Source organism: Typopeltis vanoorti, chromosome 19 (assembly GCF_054136105.1).
Source record: "Typopeltis vanoorti isolate ZY-2024b chromosome 19, IOZ_Tvanoo_1.0, whole genome shotgun sequence".
Taxonomy (NCBI): Eukaryota; Metazoa; Arthropoda; class Arachnida; order Uropygi; family Thelyphonidae; genus Typopeltis; species Typopeltis vanoorti.
In genome coordinates, this window is record NC_143567.1 from 72,152,743 (window position 1) to 72,168,874 (window position 16,132).

General features: G+C 34.3%; 1 protein-coding gene across 1 annotated transcript in view; it reads left to right on the top strand.

Annotated features, from left to right (window-relative positions):
* Positions 1-16,132, top strand: part of LOC150096239 (midasin) — a 1,081,806-nt gene that overhangs the window by 734,561 nt on the left and 331,113 nt on the right. The window contains exons 56-57 of the mRNA XM_090409469.1: positions 968-1,153; positions 12,698-12,888. Of these exons, the coding sequence (XP_090265595.1) occupies positions 968-1,153; positions 12,698-12,888 (377 nt within the window). The remainder of the gene's footprint in view (positions 1-967; positions 1,154-12,697; positions 12,889-16,132) is intronic.

Below are 16,132 nucleotides of genomic sequence, written 5' to 3' on the forward strand. Positions count from 1 at the left end.
CCACAGATCTCTGCCAGACCACAAAACTAAATTGCTTTCAAACATGTTTACTCCTCAGCATGATGCTTTGTCTCTCAAAGCAGAAAGGACTGGATCCAGTTCACATCTATCCTAGATCAGTAAACATCAAGAAAGTCTGGGACAAAATCTGGAAAGTGAACAGCAGATATTCCATTCACCTTTCTTTGATCATGGAGTGGTTGGATATGCAGTTGTTCGTCAATTCTATTCTTCACCCTTTATTTACTTACTTATTTTTTCAGTAACTTCTAGATATTTTTACATTTGTGCTTTTCTAGTTGCAGGGAAAATTGTGAATAATTTTAATTTGGTGTAAATAAATAAATAAATGATATTGTGTGTGGTGTTGTGATATATATATATTTGACTCACACTACAGAAACTCACTCACTATAACAAACTTCTGAAAAGATTCAATCAAAGTCTCATACATACAATACTATGATGAAAGTAATTCACAGACTAATCATTATTCAAACTATCTAAAATTAAGACTGTTTACTATAACAAATTATTCCTACAAATCTGCTATAGTGAGATTCAACTGTAGTATAATATAAAATTATTTTTTGCAAAATCAGTAGTCAATGGATATTATATTTACATGAGGTGTAAATAAAATACTAGTATGTTTTGTATGGATGAAATATATAGATGAAGAACCTGTTTTTTTTTTAGCCCCCTTTCAGATTTCAAAGTAAGTTTCCTAATGTATATTTTTTTTTAGTTATAAGTGATAGCGTAATATTATGTAGAATTAAAAGGTAAAAAAATGGTAAGAATGAATGTTTTTTGGGAAAGAATATGTATGTATGTGGGTGGGTGGATGGTTGTGAGCGAGTAAAAGATTTGTATTTTATATATTTGAACAGTTTCAGATAACAGTGTGCTTATTAAATGGTAGCTGATATGTCAGTGAACTTTTTTCTTTTTTTCTTTTTTTTAGAATTCTTATCCTTTTTGCCTTTTGGCTTTTTTGCAACATTTAAGAAATGGGCCATCTTCTGGAAGTCTTCAGGCATTTATATCATGGAAAATTGATGATGGAATAAAAAATGAGGAAGAAGAAGAAGATAATGAATCAGAGGATATTATTGAGATAGTTGATGAACCACAAACTTGGAAGTCATTGGTAATCTAAAATCTTGAAGCCATACGTGTGTTTTTTTTTTTTTTAAATTCTATTACTGTTTGAAATTACTGATGAAAGGATGTTCATTTGTTATTTTTCATAATTATTTAATGTGCTCTTTGCATTTTATTTATTATTTTATTTTTTAATAAATCAGAAATTATAATAATTAAATTATTAAAAATCTGTTCATTGAATTTAGAAAGACATATTTATTCTGTAAGTAAACATATTAGTTGAATCTTCATTGGCTGTTTTCATATTCTATTTCATTTAAATTTCAAATCAAATTTATATGAATGTATTACTGAGGAATATTGTTTTCAATAGGTTGTTTAGCAATGCTGGTTGGATTTCTCCAGATACACGTTTGGAGTTTAATTTCATATACAGAACTAAATTAGCCAGTTTGAAATACAGTTTGCACTTAATATTGTGTTCTATATTGACTTAAATCTAAATTTTGTCAGTAAATAGTGAAATGTCAGTTACTGACTGGAATATTTTCAACAAAATTGAAGATGATCACCGACAGTATACAAAATATCTGTAGGGCAGGGGATTAGGAGATATCTTGATATTGCTCATTTTGTCATTCTGGCTTAATTAGATTTATACAAAGAAGACAATAATTATTAGATCCTATAATAACTATTTATTATATCTGATTATATCCTATAATAACTGATTTATTCATTTAAGCATTATTATGGAAAGAAATAGCTATGATATTCATGATGAAACTTCAAGTTTTTGAATTTCAAATCCAGTAATGTGTGAAAATATCAAAATGGAACTAGGCATAGATATGCCTAATTTTGATCATTGTTCATTGTTATCCAGGTGGAAACAATGATCACATTTCTCCCCACATGTGACTGATTGTAGCAGAACACATTGATACTTTTTTGAAAAGCTGTAGAGGCAAAGGGAATGAAAGAGAAAGATTAGAACAGGCTGGATCTGTCTGTAATTGGACTATTGCTGCTTGTGTTTTAACATGTTTAGTGTAAAATAGAAGAATGATGAATGTCGGTTCAGTGGAAGCATCCATGGATGTACCTGTAGCAGAACATAAAGCAAAAACAATTTATGTGTGAGAGCATTTGAAGCAAATTAACAGGAGAGATCAGCAGTTAGCTTAACTGTCCTCTTCTGGGCAGCTTCAGAAATTTTTCAGAAGGTTTTTGATACACCACGATTAATATTAGATGGATTTGTGATTTGTATTGGGAATTAGCAGCTAGGTAAGTGAAAAATAATATCTAGAGTATAAAAGGATGCCAGTTTTTTTTTTTTTTTTTTTTTTTCTTGTGGCTAGAGACCCAAGAAGTGAGATTTAATCCTGTCTAATTTGTGGAAAATAAATTGAGATGCTTTTTGAGGCATAGTATAAGACAGTAATGTTTTAGTATTATCGAAGGCAACTAAGTTAGTGCCAGTTATTAGAATATCTTTAAGTTTGGGATATTTGTTCACTGGAAGGTTTATCAGATGAGTAGGAGAAATGAAGCATATTCTGATTAATAAAACTATGGATTGGGTTATTGGTTAATGAGGGAAACACATTTTTATTTTGGAGAACGACAAATAGGCAACAGAACAGAACAGTCCTGGAGTACTTCTGCATTTGTGGAACAGTTCATAGAATAGACCAGAGGTCGACAACGCAGAGCCCGTGGGCACCATGACGCCCACAGTGAATTTTTAGTGCGCCCTCAGAGAAGTTATTGTAAACTGCTTTGGAGCTCGTAACGGTAATTTTGCATTGTAGATTGCAGTATACCTGAGAGATACGTTCATTACTAGTATGTGCTAAAATGCAAGAAAACATAAAGAAAACAAGAAAACAGAAAAAACACTGCAAATATAATACATCATGGTACAAATTAAGTGAATATTGAATCCAACATTATTTCATAGCCGAATATAGAAACTACAAGAGTTTCGTGCTGAACATACAGAAACTAAAAGTTTCGGCGGATGTAAGCATAAGTAGTGCCTTATTGCAACTCGTAGTAAAGGTGGGGAAAGCTCCAGACCTTCTTCCTTAGTATTTTCCATAAATGACACAGGCATTTTTTCTCTCATTTCAGGCTTTGAAATTCTATGATTAGTTGTTTTTAAGAAAAATGAGATTTCAAATTTTATCATTATTTTATTTACCTTGCTTTTACAACATATTTTTGTCACATATGAATGAATATAAAATTCCATAAAAAATGAATACAAAAAGAATATTCATATTAACAATTAGCATCTATCTGAGATCAAGATGCGAGTTCCTTGCTTTATCAGTCATAATGGCAAATGTATTTGTTTATATGTATTATGCAATTATAGTGTGGCTATTTCTAAAAAAAGTAATATAGAAAGACATTTCAAAACCATTCATGCCAATTGTAATTTTAAATTTAATTATTTAAATCAGGAGGAGTCGGCAACACAGCACCCGCGAGCATCATGGCGCTCGCAGTATTGCGCCCTTCATATTAAAAAAGTTGCCGACCACTGCAATAGACCATAAAAGTATCATTCTCTCAAATTAATATCATATATGTTATTAAAATTCTTTATATTGAGTTAATCTGGATAATTATCTAACTCTTAATCTATCCAACTAATCCATTACGGGTATATAATCTGCTGGAAGTTTTTTCCCACTTGGTTAGACTTATAATAAATTTAGTTTAATCCTTTTATTCTCTGGATTTAGAGAATTCTCTAAATCCAGTATAGGTAAATCCAACTCGTATAGGTAAACATGACTTCTTCATTGTTTCTGCCTTGGTATCACCACTTCTGGGTCTCTGGCTCCCACTGACGAGACCTCAATAAAGGTCGAAACCGGTCTGGGTAGTGGCCCTTCCCTTAATGCATAGCATTATACATATCTGCAAGGAAAATGTACTTATATAACCTTTTGTGGGATTGATTTTCATTAAGAGACAAACTCAGATAACAAAGGAGTTAGTAAAATAAGGCTAGAATGATAAAGAGTCATTCAAATAAACTTATATGGAAAAGAAACGAAATCAGCCTAAACAAGACACTATTTAATCCATTTCTAATGTATAGATCTGAGTTAATTCTAATTGAAAAAATAATCAAAGTATCGATATGAGAGATCTAAAAAATATTTCAGCAAGTGAACAGATGACTGAACTACTTAATATTAAAATGATTAGTAATTAATGTTCTGAAAGATATAAATTTTTATTATTATTATTATCTGAGACCTCCAGGGAGTCAAGGACTCATCAAGAGAGGCTATAAATCACCCAAACCGGCTGTAGTAGCTTTCCTTAAATTCATTCACACTAGATGCACACACACACACACACACAACCCCTAAAGATAAGCTATTCCACTCACTCACTGCCCTGTGAGAGAAAAACCTAGCTCTTACCCGTTTCTTGACTGTGAACAAACTTAACTTCCATGAATGTCCCTATGTTCTCTTCATACCTTCCATATAATGAAAAATTTCATCAAATGATAACTTATAACACCCATTCTAAAGTTTATAGAGCTCTATCATATCCCTCTTTCTCCTGTTAACCAGAGTCTGTAGTCCACATACTTGCAATCTGTCCTCATAATCTAAATTCCACAAACCAGAAATAATTTTCATAACTCTTCTTTGCACTCTTTCACAGCTTCTTTATCCCCTTGGATCTTTAAGACCAAATCTGTGCACAATAATTCAGATGTGGTCTTATCAAAGCCTTATAAAGAGGCAAAATGACTTCCTTATTCTTACATGTCAAGGTTTGCTTCAACATCGCAATTATCCTCTGAGTTGCATTTGCAACTTTTGCTATGTGACCTTTGAACTTCAAATTCATATCCACCAATATGCCAAGATCCCTTGCCTCCTCAGTTTCTTGTTGCATAACCCCACTAATATAATATGCCCCTGGAAATCTAATCATGCCAAGGTGCATAACTACACTTACTAACATTAAACTGACAGCCATTTTCATTTGCCCAAATTTCCAGCCTATTTAAATCATTTTGTAAGTGCTGAATATTCAGTAGCATCCCTGATTGCCCTGCCTATCTTCACGTCATTGTCAAATAATTGCACATCTGATGTTAGATCCTGCCTAATGTCAATGTCCCAAGGACTAAACCCTGAGGTACACCACTGATCACCTTAAATCTGACAGATTCACAACCGCTGTATACCACTTCTTGATATCTGTCTGTCAACCATCCCCTGATCCAAGTCAAGAGTTTATATTCCAATCCCATATTTTCCAGTTCATGCAACAGCCTTTCATGTTGTATCCTATCAAATGCCTTAGAAAAATCCAACATTATCATAGTGTATCCATTCCCTGTATCCAACTCGGCCATAACATTGTTATAAAATATGAACAAATTGCTAAAACATGACCTTCCTTTAGTAAACTAAAGGAAGGTCATGTTTAGTATAGAGTATAAATGTTTAGTAAACTACTAAAGATATAGTTTAGTTTACTAAACTATACTCTGCTCCTTGCAGAGTATAGCAAGTTTGTCTACCTATTTCTGTATGTGAGTTCTTACCAACTTCCCTAAAATCTTCACTACCACACCAGAGATACTGATAGGTTGGTAGTTAGACACATCAGTTTTTACACCACCCTTGTACAATGGAACTATCATACATTCCCATTTTAGTATTCCTGAGCTGAGACTCAAGTTATACAAACATGTGAGAGGCCTAGCCAATTCATCAGAACATTCCTTTAGCAAACAGGCTGATATTCTATCTGTCCTATAGACAAATTCTTATTCAGGTTATGCAACAGCTCTTCATTCTCATTTTCACGAACCTTTAACTCTTCATTCAATGTAGCAGTAGCGCTGTGCACTATGTTACATACACCTGGTTGATATATCTTAGGCAAAGTGAGCACTCGTTAACTGAACAATCTCATTAGCTTCTGACACTTGAGTACCATCTGCATTCTTTTTAGATGTTATCTAAAAATTCATGTGGTTTAAGGTAGATTAAAATAGTTTGATTTAGTGGATGGATTTCCTTTGAATAGTTATGAATATGGAATTTTGGTAAGGACTTTTTTTTTTTTTTGGTAGTTTGTTATAATGAGTACATTTTTTATGACAGTGTTAGGTGTATAAATATATATGCTGATGTCATTCTACAATGAAGATTAAATGCTCTTTTTTTCTTTCTATACAAATCCTAAAATAATAAATTCAGGATTTGTTATGAAGAATTCCTATGAAATGTACACTAGGGTTATAATCTATGAAAGGTTGTAAACCTAGTATACATTAATATCTTGGATGAGCCAAGGGTTATATAATCTGAAAATTCTGCTCTATAAACTAAGTTGGAACTTTTTTTTCCCCCCCAACTTCTTCAGACTTCCAGTGAACTGAGCAGTGATCTCTCACACACTTCTCACACTGGGAAGTGAAACTGATCTAATATTTGAAGACATTTTTATGCATTCATGCCATTAGTGGAACTTTTGCTATGTGACCTTTGAACTTTAAATTCATATCCACCAACATGGCTTCTCAATTGGAATATGGATTTGTTATGTGTCAAGTCAACCAGGCCATCATGATAATGCAGAAATTACTTCTGCAATGAAATAGGACAGTAAAGTACTTTAGAAATGTGTTTTTAAATATTGATCCTATACATGAGAAGTAGAAGAACCTATAGCACATTGGTGCATGAGTAGGATGCAGAGGAGTGTCGAGAGAAGAAATCTGTTGGTAATATATGGAAGTCGTAGTTTCAAGGAGCACTTTGTGAGGATGTCTGTTCTAAAAGAAAGAGAATTAGGTTTGGTGTGTTTGCATTTGGACTGAAAATGGATGTGGGGCTGCCTCTCATGCTTCAACAGGCTCAACAGAAAGCGAATGAATGACAGTTGCTAGCTCAGCAGAGCCATGTCCATGGAGGCTTGTAGAAAAGGTATAGATTTCTGCCTAAATTGGTGCATTGTGAGATAGAACTTGAAGTGAATTAGTGAGGAAGGTCATCTATAAGCCAATTGCTCTCCTGTAGTCAGCACTGAATTTTTGTGAGGTTTTACATGCACCCCCCCCCCCCCCAATACTGACAGTGTTCTAAGGAGGTACAGATTTAGGATTTGTATAGAATTAATAGCTGTATGGATGAAAAGCATCATCTGAGTATTTGAAAAGAATGCCTAGTTTTTTAGAGGCTGAGTAAGGTATTGATACCTCTCAACTCCCTTGAATGGAGGATGGATGGAGAGAGAGAGAGTGGGATCTGATCCTGTCTGGTGATATGGCTATTACTACAATCCCTTTTGTAAGAGAAAAGCAAGACTGCATTTTACTGGCATTAAAGGTTATTTTCTTTGTCTGATTGAAGGAGGGCATGCAAATCAGTGTTCTAAGACACTAGTTGCAGATGATCTTAAAGCTTAGGAGGTCTGAGCACTGCATGGTTTGTTGAATGAGGATAAATGTAGTGTGCTGTTATCAGCAAAATTGTCGATATGATTGGTAGTATTTAAGAGTAGGTCATTTATGTGTGGGAGAAATCATTAGAAGCCCTGAGGCATTCCTGCATTGATTGGAAAGCCCAGAGAGAGAGAGAGAGAGCTTGCTATGCAATTTCAGATGCTGGCAGGTAGACCAAAGTATGGTAGTTTACTGAGCAGTTCTTGATACAATCAAATGCTTTGGAAATCTCAAGAGCTACAGCACATGTTCCTCCTAACATTTCCATGGCAGTGGTGGTTGATGTAAGCTAAGGGGTCATCCTTGGATCTAGATGTGGAATTCCTATTGGTGGTCATTGATTAACTAAGCCTCTAGTAGTAGAGGTAAGTGTTGATCAATTTCCTTGTTGCCTTCAAGAGGATTGAGGTGTAATCTGATGGCAGACTTCCATTTTTTGGAATATATTGGATAATGCTTGCTTCCATGCATTCAGATGGGTACCAGCTGAGTATAAAAGATTGTGGAGACAATATAGGACAGATATTAACTCTGTGCATTATGTTTAATTATAACTGGAGAGAAGCCAAAAGGACTAGAAGACATTTTTATTTTGTGTGTCTAAGTTTAGTATTTTTCTGATGTCTTTTTGCTGAAAAACCATAGGGGGAATATGAGGCTCAGTTTCTGGTATTGAAGGAGGCAGTCTGCCTTAGTAGTCTCTACAGGAATTGGAGGTGGAGTGCTGCCAGGAGGTTATCTTTTTATGCTGTAACAGCGATGACATCTGGATGAGAGAGAGGTGGAAGCAGGTGAGCAGAAGTTGCATCTGATGATCTTTGTAAGTTACAGATGGCACGAATTCTATTTGGATAGTTTTCTGCTATTGATCTTTACATTCAGATCTGGATTTGTTGATGCATGTTTTGCATTTATTTTGTGCTTTAGCATAGGCTGGGTATGTAGCTGGTATTCTGAGTTTTTGTTTCACTTGCTTTGGTACATCTTTTGCTGGCCTGGAAAGTAGAGAATATTTGCAGAATTAGGAATGAAGGCCATGCTGGTGAGGATAATTTCCACGACTCATTCACAGCAGGTATTTGGATACTTGATAACCAGTGGTCTAACTGTGTAAAGAAGAGTAGAATTTCCAGGGATCATCCTTTTTAGTATAGACTATGTCCACACTAAAAAGGACACAGAATTGGGTTGGCTCAACAGAGGTGTTCAGTGAGAGATGAAACTTGCATAAGATTGTGATGTGAGTTTACCAAGAGAGAAAGTGATCTCAACAGATATCTGGGTGGAGAACTGTTTAAAAAAAAAAAGGTATTGGTAGAATGGAAGCACTATCATTGTCAGGTTGGTGGATGTACAATTTGTGTTAGGTCACTGCTTATAACAAATACTTCTGCCTCTCATCCAGCTTGGTAATTGGTGTTAAAAGGAAAGCCATTTGGAATTGTGGATATTGAGACTACCTAGGAAGATGACTTGACTATTTAGTTAGCTGGACTGGATTACAAAGTGAAAAGGGCAGAGTGGTTTTTTGGAATTTGGAGTGCAATAAACACTGCAGACTAATATTACTGAATGTACTAGGAAACCTTAAGGCCAAGGAAGTCAAAAACAGGGAATTCTAAATTTAACATTCTCTTACAAGCAGTGTCAGATCTCACAAAGGTATAGTCACTCTTGTGATATAAAAAATCATGCAGTGTGTAATTTAAGAAGGTGAGGGTGCACTGTTGTTGATGTTACTGCAATTTGAGTCTATCAAGACGAGCAAGTCTTGTCTAGATGTCTAAGTGATATTTGTGTTGTCATTTATGCCATGCATGTGAAAGACATTTATTTATTTACTAAAATAAAAAGCCAAAAGGCTTCAGTTCAGCAATGCAGAATTACATATGCAAAGTGAATATTAGATCCCGCATTATTTCAAAGCCAAATGTAGAAACTATTAAAGTTTCCTAAGTTAAGTTGACCAAAGAGCTTGCAGGGAATACACTCCCCAGCATTTACAAGTTGCTTTAGTGTGGACTACTTAGAAGACATAGGTGTCACCCAAGCATCTACATATTCACCTTTTATTAGTCCATATTGATACGTTTTCAGGTATATGATAAAGTGTATATAGACGTTTGGGCAGCGCTTATGTCTTCTAAATAGGGCTACCACCCATCGGGTCTGGTTGGTATTCCATCCAACTTGGAAGATATCCTTTTATAGTACACCAGAGCCTCTTTGTTGAAACTTATTCAATTAATAATTGAATATTGTTCATCGCTCCATTAGTGGCCAAATCTAAATACTTAACCATGTTTTTTATGAAAAATAAGCTGAAATTTTTTGAATCTCTGAATTAAAAATTTTTTTTTCTTACTATAAGAAGATTTCCAGAGTTACAAAAGAATGTTAAAAATTTGATTTTGTTTAAAGTAAAATTTTCATAGTCTAGAGTGATGATTAGTCTCAATTACTCATTTATTGAGTGAAGTAGAATCTTCTCTCCTGTATCAAGGACATCTTCATTATGAATTTCAAATTAAACAAGTAGAACAGAAACAAACCAGAAAAGTCAACAATGAAAATGTGTTAATTACATGTACACTGGTGTCCAAAGGACAAACACTATTTCTGAAGATTACAACTGCAAATGCATACAAATCAGCTTGTGGCAGTTTGTAGAAAGCAAGTACATATTCAAATTTTCGAATCATGCACAAAGGGGTCATGTATAGCACTCAATAGCATAAAAGGCAAAAGGCTGCGCTAACAAATTGTGCTTGAGGGAAGCTCTTTTCATGAAGGAATAAAGTTGCAAACTTGAATGTCCTGTAATGTCTCAAAAATATCATCTAGATGATTTCATGTGGGAAAGAATTATTGAAAAGCTTGAAGGCCGCAGAATTACTAATATTTCTAGAGAGTTTGGAATCTCACATAGTGTTGTATCCAGGTTCTGGGCAGTGTTTCAAACATTGGAATGTACTCCGGACATTTACTAAGAGCATGAAGGCTTTGTTATGAAAAATCTGTCTTCATGCTTCATTGTCACCCTACTATGGTGCATGAAGACAGATTTTTGGTTATAACACAAAACATAATTGATGCACCACAACAGGTCAGCTTGAAAGTTGGCTCAATACAAGAACAAGTGTACAAATATCTCAACAAATTGTGGCAATACATCTGTGACGAGTAGGCCTATATGTGCAAAGCCTTTTTTTCTGCATCCCTTTAGCCACAGCTCATTGTAGAGCACATTTTCAGTGGTGTCATCTCAATAAAAATTGACAAGACACAATGGGCTAATGTACTCTTTACAGATGAGAGTTATTTTAGTCTTTCCTCTTCGATTCTTTTAACAGGGCAAAAGGACCTATAAAGGTCCTTTTGCCCTGTTAAAAAGACTTCTACTTTTCTAGGCTTTGCAAAAGTTAAGTTTCTACATTTGCCTGCTCTTGAGTCTATCAAATTCCATGCTAGTGTGAGTTATCACATTTTGGCCAAACTGGAAGGTCAATAGCCATATGACACAATGAACATCTAGACTGTCAAGTTCCATGAGCCTGAACAATCAGCAATTACAGAACATGCCACCAAATCGAATCCTTTTGAAGAAGATTAAGGTTCTTTATAAAAATAATTATCTTATGGAATGCTTATATAAAGAAAGTTGTAAAATCTTGCTACATTTTCTGAATCAACAGATGGACTAAAATTATCCTGTTTATTGGAAATGGTACTTCTGTACACATTCTGCAATTTTTTTAAAAATTAATTAATGGTCTCTTATTTAAACTTGCTTGGTTAGGAACATAACATGTTTTAGACCATATCATTGTGTATTACATATGTGTAATTCCATGTTTTCATTGCTGAATCTTTCGGTTTCTGTTCTACTTGTTTAATTTGAAAGAATGCTGAAGATTCCCTTGACACTGCCATGAAAATTCTGTGCTTGCTAAATTAAAACCATATTAGGTTTTATTTATTTATCATGACTTATTTTCCAGTGTTTTGAATTAATCACTTTCATGATTTATATTTCAGCCTTTACATACATGCTAGATCTCTTATTCTTATACATTTATTAGAGTTCATGCTTTTTTGAGAAAGAAAAGTAAATCAAGATCTTTCAAAATTTATGGAGATTTCTTTCTAGTGCTTTCATCTAAACAAAACTGTTATTATTATTTAAGCTTCTCTAGAGTCAAGGATACACACTGCCTGATTGACTATCATATCTTTCTTTATAATCATCATATGTGCTTTCATAATATACACTGGTAGCCCATTCCAGATGCTCACCAGGACTTGAGAAGAACCTGAACCTTAACTTTTGAGTTTTTATATCCTAAAAGAAAATAATATTTTCTGAAGAAACATTTTTTTATATGAAAAAAAATGTTTTTATGAAAAATTTCTTATATGAAAAAAAAAAATTTTTGTTCTACATGTTTATCAGAACTTGCCAGAACCCCCCTGTATTCAAGATACGACTGTCACAGTCTTATACAGCAGAAACATTATCTTTATTCCTACAAGTTAGTGTTCTGTCAGCATTATTACATATATATGATGGTGTGATTTAACCACTTATTGATGCGTCTTCAAAACTTTGTCTACCATCACCTCTATCTTCATTGATCACTTATAAAAATTATTGTTAATTTACAGTGAACATTAATTATACATCTGTAAAGACTGCTTTTTTTTAGTGCATGTTTAAATGTGTGGAATTTCATAATTTTAAATTGCAGCTGTGGAACATTGTCAAAAGTAATTTTGGAATCTTTTCTGCTTTTCCCTTTTACAAACTTTTCATTTCTGTGACTAGTTGCGCTATGATGAGCTAGCAGGAGGGAGCAGTCGCCAGTTAAAGTATGACCAATTTGTAGTATGTGTCACATATTAAGTTCCTTGTGATGTTCAGATAATGTATGTTTGTTGAATGGAAATTATATTCACAAACCTGCATAATTAGAATTATAATATGAGAATTCAAATTCTTATACTATACATATACTATTAATAATAAAATTCTCCTTATATTAAAAAAAAACATTTTTATTTACTTTTAATGCTTTATTCCAGGAAATTTGGGCAAATCAGTCACCTGTACTCACATTTATTGGGAATGTTCTGCTCTCAAAGTGCCACTCCTCTTCACCTTTATCAGGTTTATGTTTAGGGATGTATCAAGAGAAATGTGAACAACTTTTTAGTCTGAATAATTTGCTGTGGAGAAATATGGATATGCTGGAATCCAAATCTCAGGGTTTTAGGTAAATTTTTATTTGAATGCCCATTTTGTATTTAATAATTTCTTCATTTATATTATGTGTGCGTTATTTTCCAACTTGTGTTGATATATTCCAATAAATATAGAGACACTTTATTTATTGAAATAAAAAATGAAATACAAAGAAACATGATATTAACATAGTTGTGGGTGATTTCAATGTGGCAATGTGTAAGGTTATGCATTTTGGGGTGAAAAGATTACCAACTGTATACCACATTGGCAGATCTGTACTCCAGGAAATTGGCAAAGCCAAAAACTTGAGAGTGTTAGTGGATAGAGAGTTAAAGTTTAGGGGCATATAGCAAAAGTGGGTAAATCAGATTACTTAGTTACTGAAGAATATTTTGATGAACAGAGGCAAGTTATTGTTCTTCTTTATCAAGCCTTGATAAGACCCCATCTTGACTACTGCACACAGATCTGGGCACCAGGGTTTCTTGGTGATGAGTAGGCTGTGGAGAGGTTCCAGAGGCAAGTGACCAAGATGGGAGCATGTCTATGAAATGAACCTTAGACAGGCTGAAGGTTTGTGGCTTACAAAAACTGGTTGATAGGCAGAAAAGGGGTGATATGATTGAGACATGTTAATTGCTGAGTGGTTTTACAAGATTAATTCAAAGGAAATTTTTCAGAACAGGTGTGGTGGTGGGAGAACTAGGGGCCATCCATGGAAACGGAGTAAGAGTGTAGTTAGCAAGCGTGTTAGAACTGGGTTTTTTGCATGGAGAGTAGTAAATGATTGGAATAACTTGCCAGGGTCTGTTGTGGGTGCTGTGACTGTGAATGAGTTTAAAGCAAAGTATGATAGATATTGCACAAAAGTTAGTTAGTTCTTGACATGATGTTTAGGGTCTCCCTCAATGAGTCTAAGGACTCCTTGGAGTTTCCTAATAATAATAATTAATTGAACAGTCAGTACAAAAAATTGTACTGACTGTTCTATGTTGGAACATAATGGATGTATTGTTGCTTATTCCAAATCTATTGTAATACACTAGCTGAGAAAATTTTGCCAGAATGTCAGCAACAGATTCATATCTTTCTGAATTTTTAATATTGAAAATTCAAGAAGAGAAACAGCAACCAAACTTTTCTATCATTCAACCATTTATTAAGGAGGAGCTAAGAAGTTATTTTACTGTCTCATCCCAGTGTAGTAGGTCATAATGACATCCATTATGAGATGATTAAGCATCATCCATTATCTTCTATGGATTTCCTTCTCCTATTATACAACAGAATATTTACAGATGATGAGATAAGACAACTGACTTATGCCAGATTCTTGGCATAAGTTCACTTGTCATTGCTATCCCAAAACCAGGAAAGGATCCAACACCATGAAGCAATTATCAACTTATTTCTCTGACCAGATGTCTTTGTAAGATATTGGAGGAAATAGTATTTAGAAAGCAGTGATCTTCTCTTCAATACATAATGTGAGACATCTTTCAACTTTGGACCATTTGGTCCATTTAGAAACATCCATTCATTCATGTTCTTTGATATGGAAAAAGCTTATTACACAGCCTGGGGATATGGTAGATATGGCATATTAAAAGACCTTCATAACATGAGTCTCAGAGAGAGAATAGAGAACCTTCCTGTATTTATTAAAAACTTTGGGGAAGGAACACTAAGTGTTCTCCACCATTATGTTCTCCCCTTCATTATGTCATTAACCTCACTTACTTTCACTTGTAATATGTGGTAAATTTATACACTGGTAATACATAACTGTCAGATTTTAGAGAAGAGATAACGTACACTAGAATATTAATTAAAAACTTTAATTAATACTTCCTATATTTCGGTAATATTACATTACCATCTTCAGGGATCAGAAAATAATGATATGTGCATGCAGGCACTAACACTAAGCAAATATGGCTGAAGAAAACAACTGAAGTCAGTCCTAAAAGGACTCTAGGACCGACTTCTGACTGCAAGATCATCTTTGACAGCAAGCTTATTTCTTGCACACATTCAAGTAAGAGAAAAGTACAAGAAAGCATTCAATCTCCCAGTTATTTTCTTCAGCCATATTTGCTTAGTGTTAGTGCCTGTGTGCACATATCATTATTTTGTGATCCCTGAAGATAGTAATGTAACATTACCGAAATATAGGAAGTATTAATTAATGTTTTTAATTAATATTCAAGTATACGTTGTCTCTTCCCTAAAATCTGACAGTTTTGTAATATTGAGGGTAATTAAAAGACAACTTCCATAAGCAGTTGATCATGTCTTTTCATGGGCTCTTGGTAATGGGTTTAGGTTTTCGTCAGAAAAATGTCTCTCTGAACACTTGTGCTGAACACGCACTCTTCACCCGATCCTAAATTAAGAATGGGAACAAAGTATTATTCCAGAAGCCAAGTTCTTATGAACTTATCTTTGACAGCAAGCTTATTTCTTGCACACATTCAAGTAAGAGAAAAGTGCAAGAAAACATTGAATCTCTTTTGCACCGTATCCTCTACTGAATGGGGAATGCCATTTGATATTCGTTGCTTCATCTTTATCATGTGCTCATACATTCAAAGCTGGATTATGGGTCTCAACCCTTGGATTCTGCAAGGCCATGTGAACTGCAATGATTGGATCCCCTCCACCATCAGGCTATATGGATAGCTACTGGTGCCTTTCACACATTGACCACTCCAAGTCTTTATGTTTAAGCAAATGAACTAGCACTATCACTTAAATGGAAACAGTTGTCTCTTAACTATCTCTAAAAATAAGTCTCTTCTAGAGCATTTTACATGGGCTAGTGTCTTTTCTCTGTGTTGAGGCTGAACGTCACACACATCAGACTGCCTCACATCTGTGCAGTATGCTTTTTAAAGAGATTATGCAAGCCACTGATATGAATGTCGACAACATTACCTCCACCAAATATAACAGCCATGGCAGGTTTGGACCCCTGCAATCTTTCAATTTGTCAGCTACAGAAACTCTCATACTCCATCATCTGTCTACCAGAATATATTTAATTCACACAGGAAAGGTTAGCTATGGTATTCAACATTAAACACAAAGATAATTTTGAATAGCATGCAGTTTCAAGCAGAGTGATATGGGCTAACATCCATATGTGCCCATGATCTGATAGAAGGAAGAAACAGAAGAATTTTTATATCATTAGAGAGGATGGTTGATATAAAGAAAAAGTTGGTCTTTGGTGGAACTCTGGAGAGCAGAGTTGAAAATAAATACCAGAT